The sequence below is a fragment of the Macrobrachium nipponense genome, chromosome 6 (genome assembly GCF_015104395.2).
Source record: "Macrobrachium nipponense isolate FS-2020 chromosome 6, ASM1510439v2, whole genome shotgun sequence".
Lineage (NCBI taxonomy): Eukaryota > Metazoa > Arthropoda > Malacostraca > Decapoda > Palaemonidae > Macrobrachium > Macrobrachium nipponense.
This window is the reverse complement of record NC_061108.1, coordinates 26,051,318-26,078,817: the sequence shown is the minus strand read 5'-3', so window position 1 is coordinate 26,078,817 and position 27,500 is coordinate 26,051,318. Positions and strand designations below refer to the sequence as shown.

The 27,500-nt window shown below is 39.5% G+C and overlaps 1 protein-coding gene across 1 annotated transcript in view; it reads left to right on the top strand.

Annotated features, from left to right (window-relative positions):
• Positions 1–27,500, top strand: part of LOC135216469 ((E3-independent) E2 ubiquitin-conjugating enzyme-like) — a 561,446-nt gene that overhangs the window by 474,284 nt on the left and 59,662 nt on the right. The window contains 6 exon segments of the mRNA XM_064251838.1: positions 4,138–4,240; positions 8,712–8,881; positions 8,994–9,024; positions 9,027–9,086; positions 11,247–11,448; positions 11,609–11,715. Of these exon segments, the coding sequence (XP_064107908.1) occupies positions 4,138–4,240; positions 8,712–8,881; positions 8,994–9,024; positions 9,027–9,086; positions 11,247–11,448; positions 11,609–11,715 (673 nt within the window).

Below are 27,500 nucleotides of genomic sequence, written 5' to 3'. Positions count from 1 at the left end.
TAAAGCTGCGTTAGTATTGATATTGCTAGTGAATAATACATTTAGTTCTGTATAAGAAAATAATTTTAATACTTTAATATTTGTAGAGAGATATCATTTATGATTTCCATATTATTAAAACAAGAAAATACTGAAAGAACAAATTTTGTCTCACAGGAGGCTGGCATTAATAAGTAGTATCAAGTTAAGTTTGATGTAATTTATATGTTAATCATCATAAAGGTATTATGTAAGCTTTAACCTTTGCATTTGGATGTGAAATGGATTCTCTTGATTCTCCCTTGTCCTCTGCTCATGTTTTAAGACCAGTTTTAGTAGCTATAATCAATCAGTCTTATTTTAAGAACTCCCATTATATCTAGATTGTCTTCCATCCTCAATTCATGATTAGATGGGTCTTTCTATGGGTCTTTATCATGTTACTTCTCTAACTAATCACCTACTAACACTACATCTTTCTGTCACTTTCTCATTTATAATGCAGTCTTCTCCATACTCTGGCCACGAGTCATAATATTTGAAATGTATCTTACCTCTCTATTACGATAGCTGTATTTCAGGGGCGAGGACGATAGTGTGTGAAAAGAAATGATTAACCCTCTTACGCCGACTGGACGTATTTTACGTCGACATTTTTTGTCTCCCGTGTGCCGACTGGACGTATTTTACGTCGACTTACAAAAGTTTTTTTTAAAAATAAAACGTTCGCGGAAAAATACTTATAGGCCTACCAGCCTAAAACTTTTGAATCACGCGCCTTGGGGATGCTGGGAGTTCACGGATCAAGGTGTTGTTTTGTTTACAATCGTTACGCAGGGGCGCAAGCGCGAATTTCTTTCTTGCTGCAATAAAAAGTATCTGTGACACATCTCGGAAATTATTTCGTTACTTTGACATAATTTTTGTACCATTGTAAATTAGCCGTTACATGAAGTATTATATATGAAAATGTGCGCATTTTTATGTAGAATACAACAATAAAATACTCATGATTGTAGCTTTTATCAGTTTTGAGATATTTTCATATAAATACGATAATTGCCAAAATTTCAACCTTCGGTCAACTTTGACTCTACCGAAATGGTCGAAAAACGCAATTGTAAGCTAAAACTCTTATATTTTAGTAATATTCAATCATTTACCTTAATTTTGCAACTAATTGGAAGTCTCTAGCACAATATTTCGATTTATGGTGAATTTATGAAAAAACTTTTTCCTTACGTCCGCGCGGTAACTCTTCCGAAAAAAATCATACATGCGATTGTGGTAATGTTTGCACCATTTTAAAATTAGCCGTTATATAGTTTTATATATGGAAATGTGCGCAATTTCATGCACAATACAACTAAAAACAACCATGGTGGTAGCTTTTATCAGTTTTTGAGATATTTTCTATAAATAACAATAATTGCCAAAATTTCAACCTTCGGTCAACTTTGACTCTACCAAAATGGTAGAAAAATGCAATTGCAAGCTAAAACGCTTATATTCTAGTAATATTCATTACCTTCATTATGCAACAAATTCGAAGTCTCTAGCACAATATTTCAATTTATGGTGAATTTATGAAAAAAATAACATTTTCTTTACGTCCGCGCGGTAACTCTTCCGAAAAAATCATACGTGCGATTGTGGTAATGTTTGCACCATTTTAAATTAGCCATTACATAAAGTTTTATATATGAAAATGTGCGCAATTTCATGTAGAATACAACAAAAAATAATTGAAGGTTGTAGCTTTTCTCATTTTAGAAATATTTGCATATAAATCATGATAAATAGAAAAAAGACCATGTTCGGTCAACTTTGACTGTACCGAAATGGTCGAAAAAACGCAATTGTAAGCTAAAACTCTTACAGTCTAGTAATATTCAGTCATTTATCTTCATCTTGAAACAAATTCGAAGTCTCTAGACAATATTTAGATTTATGGTGAATTTTTGAAAAAAAAAATATTTGTTTACGTCCGCGCGTTACGGATTTCATGCATTATTTTCTGATAATATTTTCTTTGTGTTGCTTTTATTGTTTTACAATGTGTAATATACCAAAATGATCGTAATTTAGTGTACATTACAACGAAAAAAAAGTAACTTGTTACCTTTAACCGTTTTGCGCACAGTACGATTTGAATACAATTATATATGAAATTTCGTTTTTGCGCTATCATATATCACATTATTTATATGATATGATAATTTTTTTCATTTCTGATGGTTGCATACTAAACTTCAGTCAATGACAAAAAAGGAGCCAAAAATGAACTCTTAATCTTGAAAACTAAGCGCGCTGTGATTTTTTGAAAAAATATTTTTTCAGCTTCCGCGCTTACTCTGAAACACTTCCGGCACACGGGAGACAATTTTTTTTTTACCGCTTCGGCGTAAGAGGGTTAATAGGGATCATTTTAGAGCATCTGTAGTTTTCTATTTAGTTTTTTTCTCTGCATTGGCCTGCGAGAACAAATTCGAGAGTTTTTTCTTGATTTTTTGATGATTAGATAATTTTCTTGTTTTGGTTTGGCTTTTCTGGGTATTTTTCTTTATGTAGGATGTCATCCAAAATGAATAAAGACAATTTGTTTCTAGTCTGTAAGGTAAGATGGTATAATACCCAGTGTTACTCTTCAGTGTACGGTAATCACAACGTATGTGTTCAATGTAGAACAGTTCAGTTGTTGAAGCTCAGTCAAATTGCACATGCATCCCCAAAAGGGATACACAGTTTGCGGCATTTGATCAGTTCCATAAGGAAGTTATGAATAACATATAAAAGTCCTTGATACAGAACAGCAATATACAAGGTACATGATGCATGATTCCGAAAAGGAATTTAAGTCAGTCAAGTAAACTTCAAAAGTGTAAAGTACTGCTTCCCTCAACCCAAAAGTGAGAGGTGATGCAAATGCTGCCAAAATAATGTCTAATGTTGGAATTCCGACTGGAAACTACTGAATGGTCCGTCCAGAATATAAAATCTCAGATCAAAACATGATAAACATGATAGGGGCTCCAATACTCATCCCTGATGATACCAATAATCCTTGGTTAGATGCCTCAATTCACATTTTCTCTCCCTTTAGTAAATATCTAATTAATGATATAAAAACTGATCAAAGCTATATATGTGAGAAACCACTAACAGAAACGGTTTTCTTACCTGTGTCTGTAACATTAAAAGCTCTAGAAGACACCCTTTACCAGGATCCAAGTTGCTCACCAAGTAGCCCTAACTTTTTAGAGTGGCACATAAAAGCATGAATGGAAACATTGGAGGGCTCCAACAAGTTACTTACCAATGTAAATTCATTATGTATTACATAATGCAGGCAGTCCCCAGTTATTGGTGGAGGTTCCGTTTTGACGGTATAAAATGATAAGTGAAAATTGCTGATTACTGTAAATCAGCGATTTTTGGTGCTGATAACCCGTTATGGCACCTCTGTGTGTTAGATATTGGTGCCAATAACCAGAAACCGGCACTAGACAAGCTCCATAAAACCTTACTGCCAATAACCAAGGCCACCAAAAACTGGGGAATGCCTGTAACCTCTTCGGTAAGGACTGGTTTGAGGGTCTGTTGTGGTTAAAAATTTAACCAGCAAGCCCGCCAACAGAACTGCACATAGTAGTACTCTCCTTTGGGAAAAGGGGAATTCAGGAAACAAAAACCTGGAACTTCCCCTTACCCAACCCAAAAAGCCTTGCTTAAAAAGGTAAGCCTCCAGGCACCCCAAAAGTTTTTTCCTCAAAGGAAGCAGGTGGTCAGAAGGGACAACTCACAAAACTGACAACAACAACACTAAGAAAATCTTTTTCACAAGGTCCAAAGACCCTCTTATAGAAAAAAGAAAAGCAACACCTGTCAAAGGCAGAGACAGATACCAGTAGGAATGGTATGGTTGAGGGTCAACCCCCCTTTGATGACACCACAGGCAATGGAAGTCTTCCCCTTGGGGATACAGCATTAATTCCAAACAGGCTGGGGTAGAAAGTCTCACCCCTCCTCTCCTGTATAGGGGTTCTCTTCAAAAAAAAAATCAGACCCCTCTCTGGAAGGTTATGTACAGAAAGGCCCTGTTAATGGGAGCCACAGAGAAACATGCTTATATTTGCCACCAAGCATGTCTCTTTTAAGTGTCCCCAAAAAGTATTCCTCCAAATGAAGAATGATCCTAGACCCATCATGATTGAACAAGCGCATTGTTTGCCAAGTTTTCCAGATAGTTACTGTTGCCATAGTATGTTCAATTTTTCTAAAAGGGACTTGGACAGCTATAGATCTGAAAGATGCATAAATACTGGCACATTCGTGTCGCCATTCCCATCTGCACTCCTGTGGTTCCGGATAAGGAAAGATATGTACAGGTTCAAAGTTATGCCCTTTGGGCTAAACTTTGCCCTAAGAAATTTGGTCAAATTAGTAACCTTATAGTTCGCTGAGAAATCAGAATACAATTACAGTACTAGTACCTGTACTTTGAACTTAATCCGTTCCAGAAGGTTGTTCGAAGTACGATTTGTTTGAAATATGAAACAAATATCCCCATAAGAAATAAAGGGAATCAGGATAATTCGTTCCAGTCAACCCAAAAAGTCCCCCTTTTCACATTTTTTCTATTATTAATGTGTTCAAAAGTTAGATTAAGAGTGTAAAGTAATGAAACAGCACATTATATGAAGTAAAATTGTCAAAATTATACTTTTTGTGTGTGTGTACGATTTACGAACTGTTTGGTAAAAATGGCGCCGGCTGGCTGGGTGATGGAGGGATAAGTAATAAGTCAAGAATGCAGGAAAATGAAAGAGGGATAGAATAACTTTTCACAAGGAAGCCGTTTAAACAAACAATCGAAGGCGTGCAGAAGGTGAAAACAGTGCCAGTTTGTTTATTACAGAGCTGAGTTACTTTTACAGAAGTAAAAAATCATAAAAAGCAATTGTCACTAGATTGGTACTATTTTACCGTAACAAAAATAAAAGTGATTTGGGCAAATTGAGTATAAGTAAAAGAAATGGGTGAATAATCATCCCAGCCCAGCTGATAATCAGTGGGAAGCAGAGCTATTCTTCCCTCTCCTCTGCTCTCTAACTCAATCAAGCTTTTTTTTTTTTTTTTTTTTTTTTTTTTACTGTACTATTGCATTTTATTGTTTTCATGTTTTATCATTATGTTAAATTTATTGTGAAATGACATTATATTTTTAATGTGAATTGGTACTGCTTTTACTTACATATTATAGTAAAGATTTTATTGTCTCTTCTCTCCTCAACAGTACCATGACGCACGATAACTTAAAATCATTCATTCATTATTCCTCAAAAATATCAACGCTCCCTCCCTCCACCTCAAGTTAGCTGTGTATCACCGCAATGGCGAATGCTTTTGTTAATCATTTATGCTATATTTTATTATGTGGAAAGCTTTGCTCTTTCATTTACCATTTTATTTCAATATTGCAACTAGACCGTTTTACTAAGCACACTGAACACTGGCTCAATTAAGACCTTTTTTTCCTGTATTGCATTTGATTGATTTTCATTATTTATCGTTATGTTAAATTTATTGGGAAATTCCTTTTTATGTGAATTGTTATTGCTTTTATATACATACAGTAATATTTTAACTATCTTCTGCTTCTCTCCTCAACATACCAATGCTCCCTCAGTCAGTCTTAAGTCAGCTGGGTGTGACGTCACCGCGGTTACATATGATTTTATACATCTTTTATGCTAAATGTTTCATTGAAAGCTAAATTTTATATTAAATGCTCTATACTTTTATTTATTTGTTCGAATATGGTTTTCATTAAACTATAAATGAAATATTAATACGTTTAACTTGTAAGACCCAGTACACTGTTGAATACAAGTATAAACTAGGTAATCAGTCAGTTTGAGGTATGATCATTTGTTCGACAAACGATACAAAAATGGTCTAGAAAATTTTGTTCGAAAAACAGAAAGTTTGACATAAGAAAACATTTGACACTGTAATAGCCTACCAGGCTTGAAACTTAAGAGCATTGGTCAAAAGATTTCATGATAAATTAGCAAAATCCCGCCTCACACCCAGCAAAACACGTTTCAGTAGCTGGGACTGTGTTGGATACTTTTCATGATCCGTTGTCTCTCATACTCAAAACAGAATAAGGCAGTCCTCATAAGGTGCCTTGCACAGCCCAGAGTTTCCAAACAGAAATTAGAACATATGACAGGCCTGTTGCAGTTGCATCAATTACAGATCCAACAACAACAAAAAATGTGAACAAATTCTATCCATTGTATACACAGGAAGCAAGGTGCGAATACAACCTTATCAAAAGATTAAAAAAGTTAGAGATACTTTCTCTTGATTCTGGAAGGAATCTCTGGTTATGCAGGTCACCCTGACTCCTCAGTCTGTACTAGTGGCAATACGTACAGATGTCTTGTTGGGTTGGGAAGACATTAGGAGGATCGTCCGGTGCCATGGAGGTGCTTCCACAACTGGAAATGGACCTGTTTGCTACATATGAGAATCACAAACTGCTAGTCAAGCAACAGCAAGAATTGCTTTCCTACAAAACTAGAACAAATGGAGGATGATTTATCTTTTTCATCCATTGTTCCAGATCTCGAAGGTGTTGAGCAAACTCTTAACCTTCAAAGGAACAACTTACTTAATAGCCCCAAAGTGGCCAAACTGGCATTGATTCTTATACTTTAACAACGGCGAAGAGATAAATTCCAGTATGTACTATTCGTTGTTTTATTCCAGTCAGTAGGAGAGAAAGTCGTTTGCTGATCCTCCTTTCTGAGCCGAAACCTTCGCGGGTTTGAGTTTTTAAACGTTATCGTAAAAATTACTCTCCCAACATTGCTAGGTACCTAGTGCAAAAACTAGACTTCATATATTCAGCAATACCAGTATGTATGGAAGATATGGTTAGATTATATCCATACTGAGAGCCCAGTCAGAATTTGTAGGGGAAACAAAATTTAAATTTTCTTATCCGTTTTGAAAAAAAACGCCTTGCAGCTATAACAGTCATGGCATATAAGGCAGCAGTAATGGAACCACTTGATTTATGAATTTGGGGATGACTCCAGTATAGAGGATGTCACTTCCTTTGTGCTGTCCTTTGCACTGCAAAGACCCGCTCTTGAAAGGTTCCAATTACTTAATCCCAGAACAAGATGCTTAGACTTCGATTAGCCCCACAATTCAGCGGACTGATACAACCACAACTCACAAGGTACAATAGAAGATCTAGATTGCATTAGCATCAGGAGCTTGTATAAGCCAACTGGGCTCTCTTAGATGGGGACAATACATCACGCAAACGGCTGACCGTCTGTTATTATTGCCCTATGGCCTGTCATTCCTGGCCAAAAGTGAGATTCCCTTAAGAAGGAAATCTCCTTTTCTAAATAAACTAGATTTAGCAGACAAAACATGTGCCCAGTTCAAGCACTGAAGGTTTACCTAGAGGTCATGGCAAACATCCCAGAAGGTCCCTTTATTCCTCTACTCTAGCAATGTTATTACCATGAGCTCCAACAAATGGGTCTTCCTAACAGGCGGGCATACTAACTATTGCTGGGGAAGGTTTGACAATAATGCAACCATACCCAGCATGCTTACGTAAGTCACCACAGAACTTCACCATAAAAAACATAAGTTTGCACTTAGTTTCTTGTTCTTTGCTACCAAACCTAAAGGTATTTTGAATAAAGAATGGGCCTTGAAACTTGTAGCATGACCCTGGACCAAAAAATTTTTTGGTTGTTGGGATTAAAATTTGAGAGCTTTTCATCACCTGCCAATTTCTTTGTAAAGCTCCTTAAGGAAGAGAGCAACTATGCTATTAAAAACCGGTTTTGACACGGGAAAACCTATTTTTGTTGGAAGTCGCTATTGAGTCCTTAAACCTCCAACTTCCCTGACAAAATGAAATATGATTTGGGTAAGGGATCATCCTGCATTGGCCAACAGAAAGGAATGGCTTCTTGGTCTGTTTTTAGTCGTATGTAAACAAATGGTGTCTCATATGCGCCTAGCCACTTCATCTTCTTGCGGGTTTTGATGTAGGTAAACTGGATTTAGCATTTGCTGAGGATAATGAAAGAAAGTGCTCTCTTATCCATTTATACTCTATCACGTTATTAGTAGTTTATCATTATGACGCAATACCCGGGCCACAAAACCAGCTAAAAGAGAATCTTGACATTAGTCTGGTCACTATGGAGCTCTGGATAGACTTTGGAAGGGTAATCCTTGAGGATGCAACAGCGATTACCAAGACATAACAGGTTTTTCTTACATCAAAACCTGTTGTTTACTGGATTTGTATTTTTCATAGCTAACAAACCTGAGGTCTTAACATTGACTGCCCATCTCTAGACACCCCTCTTATGTCTTACCTGGATTGGAAGAAAAAAACTAAATACATCACAAGACTCAGGCGTGGTCTCTGACCACTTCCACCTCTGCTAGTATCAGTTGCCATAGATTCCTTACATATAGTACATTTTTTTGTTTTTAACCGGTTTCCAGCTGGCACCAGAAGATTGATCCTGATGTTAAGACCTCAGGTTTGTTAGCTATGAAAAATACAAATTAATAAAAAATTTGTTATTTTTTAATAAAATAAGTTTCTGTAAAACTAAATTTTTAAGAGTTATTTTCTTAACTTAGTAAAGTGACTGGTAATTGGTCTTTTCTTTCAGATTTTGTATTTCTGTCCATGATCCGTGGACCAGAACGAACTCCTTATGAAGATGGGCTCTTTTTCTTTGACTTCCAGCTGTCGGCAGATTATCCTCGTGCACCTCCATTGTGTCACTACGTCACCTATTGCTCGGATAAATTAAATCCTAACCTTTATGAAGATGGGAAGGTAAAACATGTTTCATGCTGTATTAAATTATTACAGTTTTTCCTTTGTAAATAGAGGAAGAAGACAGGTCTTGCATATGCTAATGGACATTTTTGTAATGTGTTTTGTACAGGTTTGCATCTCTCTCCTTGGTACGTGGAGTGGAAAGGAACTGAAGTTTGGACTAGTCAGAGTAACCTCCTTCAAGTTATCATATCTATACAAGGTAATTAGTATTGTTAATGTATACTTGAGCATTGTAGGATATTGCTTTTAGAGTACGAAACTTATTTTATCATTGGTATCACAAGGTAATGTTTATTAAATCTTCATTTGTGTTCCACATGTATATTCCATAAACATACTTATTATGGCTTGCAGTTGCAAATCTTGTAAATTACTTATTACCCAGCCTAACTGAACCCTCTTGACAGTTTTTACTAAATTAGACGATAAGTATGTTTTATTTTTAAATACGTAACATGTAGTATTGTAATCTTTTACCTTGGTTTTATTGTAATTGTTTGGATACATCTTTTGTTTATGAATTACAAGTGGTTTAATTCTAGTTAAATATGCAGTGATGTCTTAAAAACAAAAGCCTTTGGATACTTGTTGTGGTTAATTTAAACTTGTTAGTATCATTATGTTGACCAAAGCATGATTGTGGTTTTAGCAATTAATCAGTCAGCCTGTATGTGAAAACATATCTAGATGCCTATATATACCACAGATCTTAATGGTGGCATCCAGAAATCTCCATGATGACTCTCCAAGGACCCTAGGCCAGGAGATATGTTGACCTAACTTCACCTAGTTCCACTCTTTTGTAGCCATATGTTGTTTAATTCAATTTCTTTTCCTTTGTCAATATCTTTTGAGATCTCAAGCAACCATATTGAGTGATTGACACTTTTCATGTTATGATGCCTCAAGAATATTGCTTACTCTATTGGTTATTAAGTTTGCATCATCTGTCCACCACTGGGTAGTTATTAAGTCAGTCAAGTTACTGTCTTGTTTTGGAATTCCAAGTTTTTTTATCTTTGCCTGGTTTAGTTTTATACACTTTGTTTTGGTATATGTTAGTATGCTTCATATTGTTTTATAAGCATTTAGGAGGATAGGGAGGACATTATGTGTGCTATTACATCTCTATGTTTTGTCCATCTTAATACCTCATGACTAATAAAGCCCATTGCATTATATGAGAAAGGGTAAGGATACCTTATGCACCATTCCATTACCCCACCTTTCTCCCTCATATAGCTTGCTGTCTCCTTACTTTGGCTCCAGCAGCTTATTTTCTTTATGACCCCCTTATGTGTTTATTCTGTTTTTTTGGGGTTGATGTTTCAGAACCTTGCAGTTGCTTATAAACACAAAACATAGGCAACAAATTACAGCACTCAGATTTATTCATGCCTTTTTTGTTTGCAGATGGGTTCTTGCAAGTTGTTTGAGTTTTGTTACTTCATAGCCTTCCATGTGACTTTGGTTTTTGTTTGGCTGACCCAGCATCTATTAATGAAGTATAATTAACCATTTATGCTATTTTTACTTGAACCATGTGATAAAGTAATGATTGCTAACACAGTAAACCCCTGTATTCACAGGGGATGGGTACCAGACCCCCACAATAGCTAAAATCCACGAATACTTAAAACCCCTCTCAAAATGCTTAGAACTGCCTACAGGCAGTCCCCGGCTTACGACAGGGGTTCTGTTCTTGAGACGTGTCGTAAGCCGAAAATCATTGTAAGCCGAAAATCGTCGTAAGCTGGAAAATCGTAAAAAATCCTAAGAAAACCTTACTTTTAATGCTTTGGGTGTATTAAAAACTAAATAAACTGCATTTTTCATAAAAAAACATTCAAATATTGATTATTTCAAATTTTTGGAGTCATATTTATTACTAGTCATACAAAGCCCTATGTAGCTCCTAGAGTGTCATACTATATCTGTTCCTTTTACATTATGTCTTGGGTTGCTTAATGTTATATAATTATACCTTACATATAACAGACTGTCCTTGTATTGAGTTCTATTATTATGTGGTATAGTGAATGTCAAACTAATAAAGAGGGTTTTCTTCCCTTTTAATGTGTCAGCCTCTGCTAATAAAGGTTGAACTTTCACCAGTACCACTTTATAACAGTATCTAGTCAGTTTATGGGAAGAGCATGCTAACCCAACCTCTTGTGGTATTCGTCCTTCTGTATCCTGTCTTAGTACAGTAACTGGCCATCAACATAGCTTTGAGATCATTAGAGAGAAATAGAGTAAAATTAGGTCACACTGCTAGATGTTAATATAAAGTCTGACTGGCTCTTTGCTAAAACTTACTCCATTTTAATTTAGAGTATAATTAGGATTATATTTTCAGGTTTAATCCTAGTCAGTGAACCATACTTTAATGAAGCAGGCTATGAACGGCAGAAAGGAACTCAACAAGGGAGGGAAAATTCTAGGATGTATAATGAAATGGTTGTTTTGAAACTGATCCAAGCTATGGCCAAAGTGATTCAGAGTCCACCTGACATATTCAGAAATGAAATCATTCATCATTTTCAGAAAAACGCATATAAGTAAGTATGTTCTTTAGAATTTTTATCACACAATGCATAGTATTGGTACAAAGTTAATAATAAGAATTAGGCTTATTTTTTTGCTTAGAAGTGTTTAGATTCTTTGATAAATTGTAATTTTGCATTTTTAGGCTTGTAGTTACAATTCAAAATTTTTCAGGCTGGTACAAAGGCTGGAGTGTTGGCTCGAGATATCTGAGAACCACAACAAGTTGCATCCTCTGTCCCCTACTACGCCAACAACCTTTAGAGAGATTCATCGTTCTGGTAAGTACTATTTCATATATGTGTTCCTACAGACCTAATATTATTATTATTATTATTATTATTTTTCAGTAGATGAACCCTATTCACATTGAACAAGCTCACAGGGGCCCTTGACTTAAAATTCAAGCTTCCAAAGAATATGGTGTGCATTAGGAAGTAAGAGGAAGTAAAAGGAAATAGAGAAAGGAGAGATCTCACTCATAAAACAGAAAAAGCAAATTAATTAATTAATTAATTAATACAAATGTATTAAAATGCAGGGAGAATAGTATTAGGGTAGTAATGCATTGCATCTTTTCTGAACTTCTGAAGCTGCAATTGCATGACATCCTGAGGGAAGTTGTTTCAACAGACCAAACTGGTGAAGAATAAAGGACTCTGGGACTGTGATGTTTCACAGTGAGGCACATCTACTCTATAATGGTGCTGCTGTTCAGTGAATTTGATTGCTCTCGCTAGATAAAAGGGGTCAGGGTTTCATTGAGAATGTGAGAGATCTCTTTTAAAATACAACTTATGATAAAGTGACAAACGAGAGCAATCAATGGTCCAAGTCATAACTGCTACTATTATGAAATAGAAACCTACCACCACGAATAGCTCTTCCTAAAAGAGATAAATCTCTGGTAGCAGCAGACATCCACACTAGAGAACAATATTCTAGTAAAGGAAGTAAAAATGATGTCACATTTATTTTGTCACTGTTATGGATATTGGAGGTTTTACAAACAGTACCTAATTTCCTTGCATCATTTGCTGAAACTCTCATTAGATGTTTGTCAAAAGTTAGATGAGAGTCAAAAGTTACACTTAGGATAGTTTTACTGGAGTTTAGCCTCATACCCCACCGGCTACATCATTCACTAGATTCAGTCCATGTTCCCATTGAGGGGTGCACTGATCGCCAAATTTCGAGGAATTATCAAATTTTAGTCATTAACAGTTTTGGACCGATTTATGTCTAAATAACAGAGCTGGGCATCACTACTCAAATTTTGGTTCTGCACCCCACATCTCCGCAACTTTTAGAGGTGGTTGCTGCTACCACTACTTTTGCAACTTTTGGACTTTTGGAAACCGCACCTCCGCTACTGTTACTTATACTGTAAAGCGCAACTCAAAATAAATAGCTTTTTAATGAAACAGAAATTATAACACATTTATTGATTTAAACACAAAATAGTAGAAAAAACTATTTTTACTCCTGTAGGGTGTGCCCTGATAGAGTAAAAATACTTTGCAAGGCTACAATTGTAACAAAAGAATTTTTACCCTTATTATATATATATATATATATATATATATATATATATATATATATATATATATATATATATATATATATATATATATATACCCTATATATATATATATATATATATATATATAGATATATATATATATTTATATATATATAATTATATATCTATATATATATATATCTATATATATATCTATCTATATATCTCTTCTATATATATTAATATATATATTATATTATCTAATCTTATATTATGGAGCTGGCCCCTCTCTCCCTGAAAGGACAATATAACTCCTGAGAGAGACAAGGCAGCATTATACATGCAACAGATGCAGCTTGCAGTAGATGTGCTTTCAGGCCTATTCCTGCTGCTTTGTCATCAGCTGTTGCATGTATAATGCTGCCTTGTCCTCTCTCAGGAGTTATATTGTCCTTTCAGGGAGAGAGGGGCCAGCTCCATGAAGCTCACAACACAAAAACAAACCCCAGCTTGTTGACAAGGTAGAGCATCGATAGATGGTGAAGATGATGATAGGATCTCTTCTTTGACTTCCACAGCAACTGGATGGCCTCACCAGTACACATACATGTGAAGAAAAGCAAAGAATTTCCCAAGAAATTCCAATGCCTGAGGTAGCAGTTATTCAAACTATGTCGCCATAAGAACTAGCCACGACATCACAAACACATCTGTGATGTCACAGCAGAGTACTCTTACAAAAGAGAAAATATTGTGTGTAAGAGTGGATTAATCATATGCAAACAAAATTGTAATAAGTTTATTTCAATGAAAAACAGACCACCCAAGGTGAACAGCATCGGATACAAAACATCAGAGGGAGAAGAGACAACACAGAAGCAGATTGGTACCCCTGCATCATGATGTAAACTTTGCAAGCCACCATGTAGCTTGAAAGGAACACAACTACCTTCAGGACTGACTGGGTTCCAAACTCCCATCACAGCACCAACGAGCATGGTTCCCATGACGGTCCCACAAGCGAGGGTGCACCGCTGCCCCATTGGCCTTTCCCCCCACACGCTCCGTGATGCTCCCGGTTCCACCGGTAGTCCCCAGAGTGAGACGTCTAGCCGCTCTGGAGCACACCCCACCTCTTGTGGTGGGGCCTGCATGGTCATTGAAGGGCGGCGTAGATAAGTTTTTCGCCCAGGTTGGCCTCCAACACCTTGGGAGGGGGTAAGGCGCGTACGTTGAGGGCTCAAATGATAGGCGGGTCCTAGCTCGCTTCCAGAGAAGAAACCGTTAGCAGACCCTATTCCTCCCTCCAACACCTAGAGACCCTCCTCGCAGAGTTCCTAATGGGGGGCCTGAAGGAGGACAAACCTTCTGGGGGCTGTTTCCCCAACAAGGAGGGAGGCTCAGGGCCCTTGCCCAAGTTGGCCAGGTAATATCTGGGTGTCCAGGAATGCCCTGTGGCCCCACAGCTCCCTCAAGCTCCTCCCAGTAGCTAAGGCCAAGCAAGGGAGGTTCTTCACCCCAGAGGGCTTCTCCTTCTACCCCCGAGTCCTTGGATTGTACATCTCCCTCCTCGCCCCAGTCTTGTCGGGGGAGAGAGACTTCGTGGGTTCGGTCACCTTCTCAAGAGCAGGTGGCCATGCATGGAGACTACAGCATGGGCCGCCATCCAGCAGTCGCCTGGCTCGACCTACGGGTCGTGGCAGTGGCCAGGTTCGCCACCAACCAACTTGGGGACAAGACTGAGTTGCCCTACTCAAGGAGCTGGTCCTGTTCAGTGGAGGGTCATCGGTTCCTTGTCTTCTTAGGTGGTCACCCAATGGACTGGCTGGGTCCTCTGCAGGTCACCAGGCTAGCCAGTTGGCCTAGATGACTTCCGGACAGGGAAGCTAAACCTCCCTGAGGTAACACTTTGATTACGTGGAGTCCCTCTGGCCAGAGGACCTTGTGAAGAAAGCCCAGTAGCGTTGACAATAGCCCAGCCAGGACTCCTTCGTCTACAGGCCTCCTCCTTCAGGCACCTAGCACACCTTAAGGCACTGGATGTTCCCTGACCTAAACAGCAGCAGAGGTTCAGGGCGCAGAGGACATCCAATAACTGGAAACCAGCCTCCGGGGGGTTGGGTAGGACAAAGGACTCAGCCCTCCCCCGGGGCCCCCCTTGTCGTATTCCCCATCTACAGACCCAGATCTTCAGGTTGGGGGGGTTACCTCTCGAATCATTGGGAGAGAAGGGAGGCTTGTGGGGTCGTCCCCTGTTCAGCAGATGCTCAGGGACGGCTACCGGATACCGGTCCAGGACACGTAGCTGCCCCTAGCCAGGAAACTGGGGGTCCACACGGCCTTGCCTCGGGACTCCGGGCCTGAGAGGCGTTGCATTCATAATGTCCAGTCTTTTCTGTGTATCCTGTACAGGGTGTACCGCCCGAGGACAATGGCCAGCTGAAGGCAGTGTGGTCCCGCTTCAATCTTAGGGGCCTTCCGTTGGTCGAGGGGTTTCGGATGCATTCCGCTCAGTAGCGTGGCTCATCCCGCTACGGTGCGTGCGGTCTTGGAGACAGGTGCTCGTCTGTGTCAGCAGGGGTGGCCGTCGGTATGTCATCCACCTTGTCCGAGCTCCCTTTCACCTCCTCCGAGAGGTTTGTCTGCCACAGGAAGTAGCAGGAGCTGAAGGAGTCTTGGGGGTTTCCAGTCCCGGTCTTGATCCGACACCCCTCATACCCGGCTCAGCACGCCTTTGAGGGAGGACAATTCTCAGTGCTGGGGGCTGCCCCCGCTCTTTCCAGGATGTCGGATCCGGGTCTGAGCGCTAGGCCCACTCCTCCTGGACTGAGAGCAATAAAAGGAAGGGCAAGGGGAGGCCCTCTTCTACCAAGCATTTTTCCTCCTTGGAGTCTTTGGGACTCGAACAGGCCTTCCCGTAGGAGGGGCGTGCAATGAAGTGGAGGCAGTGTGCTGGGTAGGGGCTGGGACGGTCTTCCACCACTCCTCCCCAGGCCGCTACTCCCTCTCTCCTCATCATAGCTGGGCCCACAGGGGTCGGAGTAGGAGCGGCAGCCGTCGTGACAGGTCTCGTCACCACAGGCTTCACCGCTCCCCAACTGGTCTGTCCCCGTGGAGAGCCCCCAAGTTTGTGGCTCACATGACAGTCCCATGGGCAGGGTGCTCCTCACCTGGTACCAGTGGCCCCTTGGTGCCAACACTCGTGCCAGACAGACTCCTTGCCTTGACGTCCCTCAAACCTTCTTCTGCCCCACGGAGGCAAAGCCATTCACCCTCTCTGGTAAGCCCGGGCCAGTGGAAGTCCCGTGACGGACCCGCGGGTTTGATCCGAGGCTCTTTTCCTAGAGGAGCACCCGTTCCCACTGGTGACCCCCGGTCGGGGCTGTTCGCCATCTCTGACCTTCCCCCTCCATCCTGATGGCCCCTGCTTGCCCCCTAGCAGACAGTGAAGACATGGCGTTTGTCCCGGATGAGCTCCAGAGCGCCTGGGATATGCAGGGCAGCACAGACAGGGAGTTGACCTTTAGCCTGGTCCTGGCTCGCATTAGAGCCAAGAACCATCTCGTGGAGCCCACCCCCCACTCCTGACACCTCTTGGTCATGTAGAACCAGGTAGTTGCGGGCTCCAGGAACTTCTTGAGGTCCCATGGGTCCCCCGATCTCCTCCTGGAGGTCTGAGGCCATCTACCAGGCAAATGGACGACGTTTGGGGTCTGGTGTAGATGAAGTGGTCTCAAGCCTCTGCAGGCCAAGATTCCCCTCATAGCAGACTTCCTGGTACACCTGAGAGTGAACAGAGACCTCTCAGTAGAATCCATGAAGGGGGTCAAGGCCACTCTAGGCCAATCTCTCTCCGGAAAGGATTGGATTAGGGAATCCCAGGCACCTTTCGATGCTGATCAGGAGCCTTGAACAGTCTTACCACCTCGGTGCCTTGGGGCACTGCAGCGGGGTGTTGTTACGGGGCCTGATCCCCTGAAGAAGCCTCCGTTTGTACCCCTCAAGGACTCCTAGGCAGAGAGCGAACGTCAAGGACGGTTTTCCTGCTGGCGTTTGCCTCCACCAGCAGGTAGGTTTCTCACGCGAAGACTGGAAAGATCTCACCTTTTGGTATGTACCCTCCTTTGTGGCTAAGACTCAGAACCCCCTCGATCGTAGACGAAAGGTTCGTGGAGTTCTCGTTCCCGGCTGTAGCAAGATCAGGCAATCCTCAGGACCTGATCTTGTCTCCGGTCCAGACAGTGAGGAGGTACCTCAGTAGGACAGCCCGGTTCTGCCAGCCTTTAGGAACCTGGTTATGTCCACTAGCCGGAAGAAGAAGGTGGTCTCGGGGAACTCCTGCTTAAGGGAAACAATCAAGAGAAGCCTACAAAGGAGTGGGTATGCCTCCACCCCCCGAAGAAAGCCAGGCATCACGGTCATCAGGGGCCTTAGAGCATCCCTACCCTTCTCAAAGTCCCTAGCAGTCAGCCAGGTCCTAAGGGCTGGAGGGTGGGACAGGCAATTCACTTTTGCGACTCACTTGCTTGGGGGACGGCACCCATAAATCGCTTGATTTGTTTGTAATTGGGCCGGTGGTGGCTGGCCAACAGCAGATCTAGACCTCCACCGAGCATAGGACTCCAGGGGTGTGAGGGGTAGTATGAAGGTTTTCCCCCCTTTTCTCACCCTCCCCCCCACCCATCCTTCCTTATTCCTCCCTGGGCCTCTGCAAGTTTTCATAGGGCTCAACGAGCCTTCAGGTAGGACAGAGAGTATAATTGGCGTTTTTAGAAGTGCAACCATTGCCTTATCGTTGTCACCTTTCTGGGTTACCCTTCCATTCCAGCCAGTGCCCTTAGCAGACCCTTCCCAGCCCCACGCTTCTCTTTGGGCAGGGCTGGGGCCCCCAATGGGTACGCCTCTAGACCAACCTCTGGTTCTGTTCCCCCTAACGCTACTCCCTCCTCCTAAAGAATAAGTCTCCTATTAAGTAGTTCAAGGTAAGTATACGGTGTCAGAACATATCACAAATTCTTGGTAATTTGTATTATTCCTAGCTATACGTACCTTGAACTACTTAGGTTTCAGGCCCTCCCTATTGTTCCCGTGCACCTAGGGCAGGAACCTCAAGGAGTGGAAAGCACTGAGGTAGTAGGTCGTGGGTCACATGACAGTTGACCCTCGGGGCACGTACCTGGCTAGGTGTGGAAGGGATAACCAGATTTTTCTGGTCGGTACCGGATTGACATCCAAGAATCTCCTTATTAAGTAGTTCGAGGTAAGTACAGTGGGCGCAAAGGAAATGTTGACAGCAAAAGTGCTATAGAAATGTTGACAGTGAAAATGCATGTAAACATTTGGTTGCCCTGGTCAGGCTACTGGGTGCCGGGGTTTGCTCATACTTCTGGCAGTTTGAAACACCCTCAGAAGTGACTTAAAGCCCAGACAGGCTCAGTGCTGACCCCCTCGGCTATGGATGAGAAGGATTGTGATACCATTGGTGTGTCCATCCCATCATTATTCAGTAGACCCACCTACTGTAATGATAAAAGATTGCGAGAACCATAAAATATAAAAGCTGTAAGAGGATTTAAAAAACTGGTAATAGAAAGCAAAGAAACAACAACTGAACCATGAAACCTCTTGAGCATTGATTTATACATATTAAATTGAGAGATGATAGCCAGACAATCTACGGAAGGTTGTACTAGTATAAGGGGAAAAAATCTTATTCCAAGTCAATGAATCAGTGGCCAAAACATCTCCAACAAAGAAAGACCACTTTGTGGTTAGAGATAAAGAGGAACTAGGAAATGAAAGAGCCATTCATAGAAATAAATGGAAGAATAGAACACAGCTTTAAAACTTTGATGCCATGTAGGGATGTAGAAGGCTAACTTCAAACTTTATCAAGTAGACTGTATAACAAAAGACTTCAGGACATCTAAATAAAATAAATTGTGAACTTATTTAAAGGACCCTGAACACCCTAAATGTTGATAAGAGTTAAGTGTTGAATTGCATTTGCATCAAATAGAATTGAAAATTATACATGGAGAAAAAAATTATGTATTAACTGTATTTTAACCCCTTCAAAGACTTATTTTTTTCAACATAATGTTTCAAAAAGAATCTAATTGTTTTATTGAATTAAATTAAAATATAACTTGTTTAGACTCTATTCTAATTTGATTTCAACAGAAAATTGTGATTATTTTATGTAAAATTGTAATTTTTAGAAACTCCACTTGAGACCTTTTTATGGCCAATAACGAGTTATCTCGTATAAATTATAATCATTTTATTCTATCACGAGATATCTCGTATGCTTCGTTTTAGTAATTTTGATAATAGGAATTGAATAAAAATCATATTGATGCTTGATAACTTTTTATTTTTCCACTTCATTTTTGATAAAAGTATTTTTCTGGGCTCAGCCGTGTCGCTCCCGTGAAATATGTCTACTTTAGCACAAAATCCCTTTTTCATTTCATTTGAATAAAAAAAAAATTTTCACCATTAGAATAAACAAAATCATATATTTCTCTTCATTTGGGTAAAAAAAAAAAAAATTCACTTCACATAAACCAGTGTATTTCCCAATCATTTTGTATGGTTTGATTTGAAGCAGGGGTTATACACAGACTAAACTTCACATATCTCACACATGTAGCGAGACTCTCGTCTGATCGTTTTCCATTATTATCCCTTCTCTTAGAGCAAACAACACATTGCCTTGTAGGAAATTTCTTTTTGGGTGTAGGAGGAATGTCAATTGGAAATGCCATTCCTGAATAGCGGGTAGGATTCGCTGAAATAGAGTGGTCCTACCTGGTCTTGTTTGAGGGATTTCAGCATGATACTTCTTCAGAGTGAATCAATTATTTCCAACCTGAATTTGAGAGATGAACAGCAATTTTCATTACTCATCTTGAAACACTGATATGCATTCCAAAGGGCTAGATCTAGATGATGGAAGAAAACTTTTTTGTAATATTTTTTTGTTCTTTTCCTGGGAACAGGATAATTTGCCAAGTTTGATCCAACTTATCCACACCACCCATGTGGTTTATAGTCTACTACAACTTTGGGCTTCTTTTTCGTACCTCTCCTACTCGCAATTTCAACTTCATCACTATTGTGAACTGTGGAGAGTAGAACAACATCTTTTTATCCTTCCATCTCATGGCCATAACTTTACCTCTACGATAAGCAGACATTTCCCCCTTCTTCAACTTTTCAGTTTTCAATGAAACTGGCAGGTTTTTTCGATTTATTCTAACAGTGCCATAGCAATCTGTTCTACATTTTACTAGAATATCCACTAACTCAGGACTGGTGTAATAATTGTCTATTGTAAGGCAATAGCCTTTATTCAAAAGAGGTTTCAGTAAAGTCATTACAACCTGTGAGGATTTAGGCAATTCATTGAAATCCTGGTCGAATTGTGTTCCTTTACCTACATAAATAAAAAAACTCCACACATATCCTGTACTCGCTTCACATAACATAAAGAACTTTATGCCGAATCTTGATCTCTTCAATGGGATATATTGTACCCATCCCAATCTTCCTTTATATAGCAATAGACTCTCATCAATTGAAATATCTCTTTGTGGGGTGTAGACAGTTCTAAATTTATTTTCTAAGTGCACATAAATAGGATATATCTTATTCAGTTTGGGATTAGGATGCGAATTTGCATCGTATGCTTCATTATCAGAAAAATGCAGGTACTGCCTGATTTTTTTGTATCTTTTGAAAGGCATAGTTTCAGCAAAAATTGGGGTTCTAAGAAGTGGATTTTTAGACCAATACAAGGATTCTTCAGGCTTCTTCACAATTCCTTTCAAAGTATTTAGTGCTAAGAAAACTCTGAGTTCAGGTGGAGTTACAGGATGCCACGTATTTGGGTCTGCATTGCATTGCTCAGCAAATCTATTGGTTTCAGTGCAAATAAGTTCATCAGTTCATCATCAAAAAATACAAGGAAAAAATCTAAAGGCGACATACTTTCAATATTCCCTGGGATATTGAGACCTGTTGTTCCTGTGAATGGAAATCGAGGGGTGGAGGGGCAATAGAATCTGCGATTCTCCTCCATTGTGTTTCATCCATTACTGTATCTGTATCTGTATTGGTATCGCTGTCATCGTCACTGGAATCATCCAAGCTTGAATCGTCGCCTTCTGAGCCAGAACTTTCAAGCTCTGTAAATGATTCCTCAGTATCACTGTTGTCATGGTAATTTGCCATAACTAGGCTAAAATAAAAAATAAATAAAAGGCTAGAATAATAAATAATAGTCAAGATACTAACAAATTACTCGACAATATATCATATAAACAGTCTAAAATAAAAATAAAAATAAAAAGAACAATGAAACTTACCTAAAACGTGAAAATGAAGAAATACAGAAGATTCTAAAAGTCACCACTGGAGAGCTAGTAAAATAGTGCGTACTCATCGTAAAAAAGGAAAAAAAATCCTTGGAAAAAATTATACTTGACGTATCACAAAATGGTCAAGAGACAAACAAACGATACGAAATCATCATAATAAGTCAATAATATAACATATAAACAGTCTTAGATGACAAATAATCAACCAAATCTACTTAGAACTGGCGAAAATACGATATAAAATACGTACAAAGAAACGAAACGAACAACCTCTCAAGATCACCGGTTACTCTATATACCACAAAATACTCATGGGGTTAGCTAACAAGACACAACAGCAACACGATGAATCAATAATAAATAACATTATAATCAGTCTAAGATGACAAATAATGCAACCAAACTTACCTAATTAGGCAAAAATAGGCAAAAAACAAAAAAAACAAAGGTCAAAGATGGCAGCTGAAGTGCTACTAATGACGCGTCGTCTGCGCGAAAAATACAGAAAATTATCGTTGGCTAACTCACGACTTCCAGCAGCAAATACCACTGCCAAACGTATGATATAGGACGAGATATCTCGGAGAAGCCTGCTATAACAATACTGAGCCACGAGAAATCTCGTATTAGCCCAATATTCACGTTTAACTTTTCAACGAGATATCTCGTGGTAAGTCCAAAATTTTTAGCACACTGATAACGATATATCTCGGGTTAATCTTGTAAGGGGTTAAGGTACTGACTACATTATGGGGACTGTGATATGGGATCCCCAAGGAGATATGCTCTTAAGATCCAATCAGACAGATAACAAAAGTAACTTACAATTGAAGGCAATATGATGAAAGCTTGTAGGTTAAGTTAATATATGTAGGGTTTATTCATTTGGAAATGAATTAAATAGGAGGAGAGGTAAAATAATTTAAATTAAATTTAATGAAGGTATGTTTTTTGGTCTTTTTGTAAAATGTATTTGAAAATATAGTTTACTGTAGTACAGTTATTTAAAACAATATAGTCTTCTTGTATTTTTTGCTCAAAGGGCTTTTCTTATGCTGATAATGTTATTTTTGGATAAATCCTCTGTATGCTTACGTATATTTGAATGAGAATAAAAAACATTGATTAATCATGCTTTTAATGATTTTAAGATTTTTTCTTGGACCTGGTGGCACATACAATTTTGTTCATAGGCAGAACAAACCTTTCGTCTTAACAAATATTTTTCCAAGCGCCAGCTGGTAATTGGTTAAAACAATCTGAGATTGTAAAGCAAGGAATCTGTGAGATCTGGCAATGCCTTGGCGTACGAGGTGAAAGCTGGCCAGAGACCAGTAAAATTTCCTTGTCTCAGAATTGCATTATTCTGAGATACTATCTGTAAATGATTGTTGATAAGCAGAGATGTTGTAAATTGATGTCTTCTTTACACTTTTTTAACTAATCTATCTGTTAGATATATACAATACGTATAATGATTTTTAATTATGGGACTTACCCAGTAATTATATAGCTAAGAGTTTCACTCACAGCTATTTAATTACTGGGTAAGTATAATTAAAACTTTATTATAAAAATGTAATTTTTTCATTTAAAACTTTGAAATGGCGTACACTAAGATGTAAAATGTCACCACTTGAAGCATTGCAAATTCAACCTAGTCAACTGGAATGACTGCTGAGTATTTTGACTTGACTTTGAAAGTTATGTGCTTAACCATAAGAGGTTTTCCTATTGAAATAGTTGTCCCTTCCATAAATTTTTTGTTTTGATATACAGTGGACCCCCGTATTCTTTTTCTCTGGGTTCGCAGACTCGCCCATTTGCGGATTTCTCTCTGGAACATTTCCCCCATCATTCGTGGAAAATTTGCCTATTTGCTGTATTTTTTCTATGAGAAATATCCACAAATTCCTGTTTTTTTTATCAATTTCATCATAAATTGCACTTTTTATGATAAAACTATTAAAAAACCAGGCATAAAAAGTTTTTTGTGTGTTTTTTTCTTGAGTTTTAACTAACAAATAGGAGGCTCTAAGCATTTTTATAGGGGTTCCAACTATTTGCGAGGGTCTGGTATGCATCCCCCGCGAATACGGGCGGACCACTGTACAGCTAGTTGTCGACTTATGACCTATGGTGTTATGACTGATCGACTTTACGACCACTCACAACTAAAATGACTGGGAAGCGACTTGAGCAAGAAAGAATGGTGTTCCAGCTGAACATACAACAGTTTTTCCCTAGCTCCAGCTCCCGCTTCTCCACACACACACACAGAGCTCACGTTTCGAGCTGCTATGGACTATTATCATGCATCGGCAACAAGGATATAACTCCAGTAAAGTTATACCATCAAACACAACCATAGATAAAATTGAGGGAGAAGAGGTGCATATTCATTGTGTTTTTATTTAATAAATATACAAGCCGTCAGCAGCCTGACATCGCTCAATTAGGTATGCCAATGTCGGTCTGAATCCGATTCCCGTTTCGTGTCCAATTTTTTTTTTACTGATATATCATAGTCCCAACAAGAGGAGCCATGTGCATGATGAGATGGAGTGGCTGTTTCTTGTATGGATTAAAGACAAAGAAATCGCTGGCGATACAATAATGAAGACAGCAATCTGCCAGAAGGCCAGCGCTATTTTCAGTGATCTGATTGCCCAAGCCGAAGACAACAGAGGAGAAGGGACATCGACGGCAACCCCAGACTTCAAGGCTTCTCGAGGTTGGTTTGATAAATTCTGTAAATAGACTGGCATCCATTTGGTAGTGCAGCATGGGGAGGCTGCCAGCTCGGACACGAAAGCAGCCGAAGCCTTTATTAAGGCGTTTGATGAGATGACGATCAAGGAAGGCTACAGTTCTCAGCAAGTCTTCAACTGTGACGAGACTGGCCTTTTTTGAAAAAAAATGCCTCGTCGGACGTACATCACGCAGAAAGAGAAGCTACCCAAGCATAAACCTATGAAGACAGGCTTACGCTTGCACTTTGTTCCAACGCTAGTGGGGATTGTAAGGTGAAGCCCCTACTTGTTTATCATTCCGAGACTCCTCGAGCCTTCAAGGCCCACAAAGTGCTAAAGGAGAAGCTTCCGGTGGTGTGGAGGACTAATGCGAAAGCCTGGGTTAAAAGAGTTTTGTTCACCGAGTGTGTAAATCTGTGTTTTGGCCCGACAGTGAAGAAATTCTTGGAAGAGAAGGCCTCCCTCTGAAATGTCTGCTGTGTTGGACAATGCCCTGCTGTTGTTGGCAATGCCCCTGCTCACCCTCCTGGCCTTGAGGAAGATATCCCAGCAGAGTATTCTTTCATCAAGGTTCTTTATCTTCCGCCTAACGCCACCCCTCTCCTCCAGCCCATGGACTAGCAAGTGATATCGAATTTCAAGAAGCTGTATACAAAACATCTTTTCAAGAGATGTTTCGACATCACCGATACCACAAACCTCACCTTGCGTGAATTTTGGAAGGAGCATTTCGATGTTGTCATAATCATGCCATCCGGACTCATCGATCAAAGCCTTGGCAGGATGGGGTTTCGAGGCAAACCTTGAATTCTTCTTGGAGGAAACTCTGGCCTGATGCCGTATCCGCCTGAGACTTTGAGGGATTCAACGTGGGTGAAGCTGATGCAGATTCAGAAACAGTTGACGATCCTGAAACTGTTTTGCAACCAGATCTTGACAAGATCATTGCACTCAGCAAGTCCATGGGCTGGTCGTCGACGAGGATGACATTAATGACCTTCTTGAGGAGCACCAAGAGGAGCTTACGATGGATGACCTGAAGGAGTTGGAGGCCATGCAACATAACGTCGTTCAAGAAGAGCTCTCTAGCAGTGGCGAGGAGGAGGAGGAGGACCCTATGACAACGGCAGAAACTTAAGGATGCTCTAGCTGCTTTTCATAAAGTGCAGTCATTTGTAGAAAAGACACACCCTGAAAAGGCTTACACAGGTCGTATTCTCGCAGTTCGATGATGTTTGCCCGAGTCATTTCAGGAACATTTTGAAAAGCAGGCAGAAGCAATCTTCCTTGGATAGTTATTTTATTTTTTTAAGAGGCCTTTAGTAGTAGTCGTAGTAAGCAAACAAAAGGAAGGTCCAATTGATACGAAAAAACAAAAAGTTGAAAGTGGTGAAGAAATTGAAATTTTGTTAAAAAAAACGTGAAGTATAAAAAATTAAAAAATGTAAAAATCATCAAAAAGAAAAAAAAATTAATTTTACGTTTTGTTAATGTGTTTGTTTTGTAAAGGTTTTAGTGTTAATGTTTTTCTGCCATTTTTTAATGTGTTTGTATAAAGTTAAGTGTTCATGTTTTTTGCTGCCATTTGTCCTCCTCCTCTGTCGCCACTTTGGTGATCGCCTCACTGGAAAGGTAAGGTTTCACATTTTATACATATGTACGTACGTAAAACCCGCGAATCGTTAAAACCACACTAAACATGGTTATTTAACTACCTATCCTGAAAGTTCAGATACCAAATGTATACCTTTAATTACATCCTACGGCAAAATATACCTAAAATACTAACCTATTACTGCATTAATCTTTGAGGTTATATTATTAATAGCATTCAAAGTCATCTTAAACATTTTACCATTAAAACTATATACCTACAGAAAATAACAGAGAGAGAGAGACGAGAGAGAGAGAGAGAGAGAGAGAGAGAGACGAGAGAGAGAGAGAGAGAGAGAGACCAATGAATGGCAACATTCATATATCTGACCATCAAGAGTTGAATTATGAATTATTTCTGAGACAAAGAGAATAATAATGGGGAGAGAGAGAGAGAGAGAGAGAGAGAGAGAGAGAGAGAGAGAATAACTTCTAGACTCCGACTCCTTCCCCTCCTCCTCCTCCAATTCGTATATCAAACTGTCATTTACTCCCCCACCCACCTTCCTCCAGGTGGATAAAAAGACTGGGAATCGCTATTTTTAATTAATCTTATTAATATTTTAAAATTAGTTGATAAGTTAAATAATTTATTTACACTACAAAAATAAACATACATAAGAAAGAGAGAGAGAGAGAGAGAGAGAGAGTAGAGAGAGAGAGAGAGAGAGAGAGAGAGAGAGAGAGAGAGAATGTTATTGTTACTGTTTAATCTCATTAAACTTAATATTATTTGTAAACTAGTACAGTGGTCCCCCCGTATTCGCGGGGGTGCGTACCAGACCCCCCCGGGAATAGTTAGAACCTCGAATGTTTGGAACCCCTATAAAAAGGCTAAAAACAGCCTATTTTGTTAGTTAAAACTCAAGAAAAACCCACTAAAAATTTTCATACATGGTTTTTTTAATAGTTTATCACAAAAAGTGCATTTTTTTATGATGAAATTCATCAAAAAAACCAGGAATTTGGTTTGTGGATATTTACCATAGAAAAAATACTGCGAATGCGCGAATTTTCCGTGAATAATGCAGGGAAACGTTCGCGAGAGAAATCCGCGAATGTGTGAGTCCGCGAATCTGGGGGGGGGGGGGGAGAACGCGAATACGGGGGGTCCACTGTACTGTATATTATTATTTTACCATAAAATGTAGTAATGTCCTTAAAGGTATACTTATACATACACTTCCAGCCCAAACAGAGGGCGAGAGTTACCACTAGACATACTAGTATCTCGTGTGGCAAAAAGAGAGAGAGAGAGAGAGAGAGAGAGAGAGAGAGAGAGAGAGAGAGAGAGAGGGGGGGGCGGGGGTTATCCTTATTTAAAAGAGTGAAATGGATAGATTATTGTACTTCTTTAAAATACTATCACATATGAATTTTGAAATTACAGTGGGCCCTCCGTATTCGCGTTCTCCGGATTCGCGGACACACATTCGCGGATTTCTCTCGGGAACGTTTCCCCGCATTATTCGCAGAAAATTCGCGGTATTTTTCTATGAGAAATAACCAAATTCCAAAGTTCCAGTTTTTTTTTTTTTTTTTTTTTTTTTTTTTTTAATTTCATCATAAAATGCACTTTTTGTGATAAAACTATTAAAAAACCAAGTATGAAAATTTGTAGTTGTGTTTTCTTGAGTTTAACTAACAAAATAGGCCGTTTTTAGCATTTTTTTTTTATAGGGGCTCCAAACATTCGCGGCTTCCAACTATTCACGGGGGGTCTGGGAGCATCCCCCGCCCCGGCATACCGACAC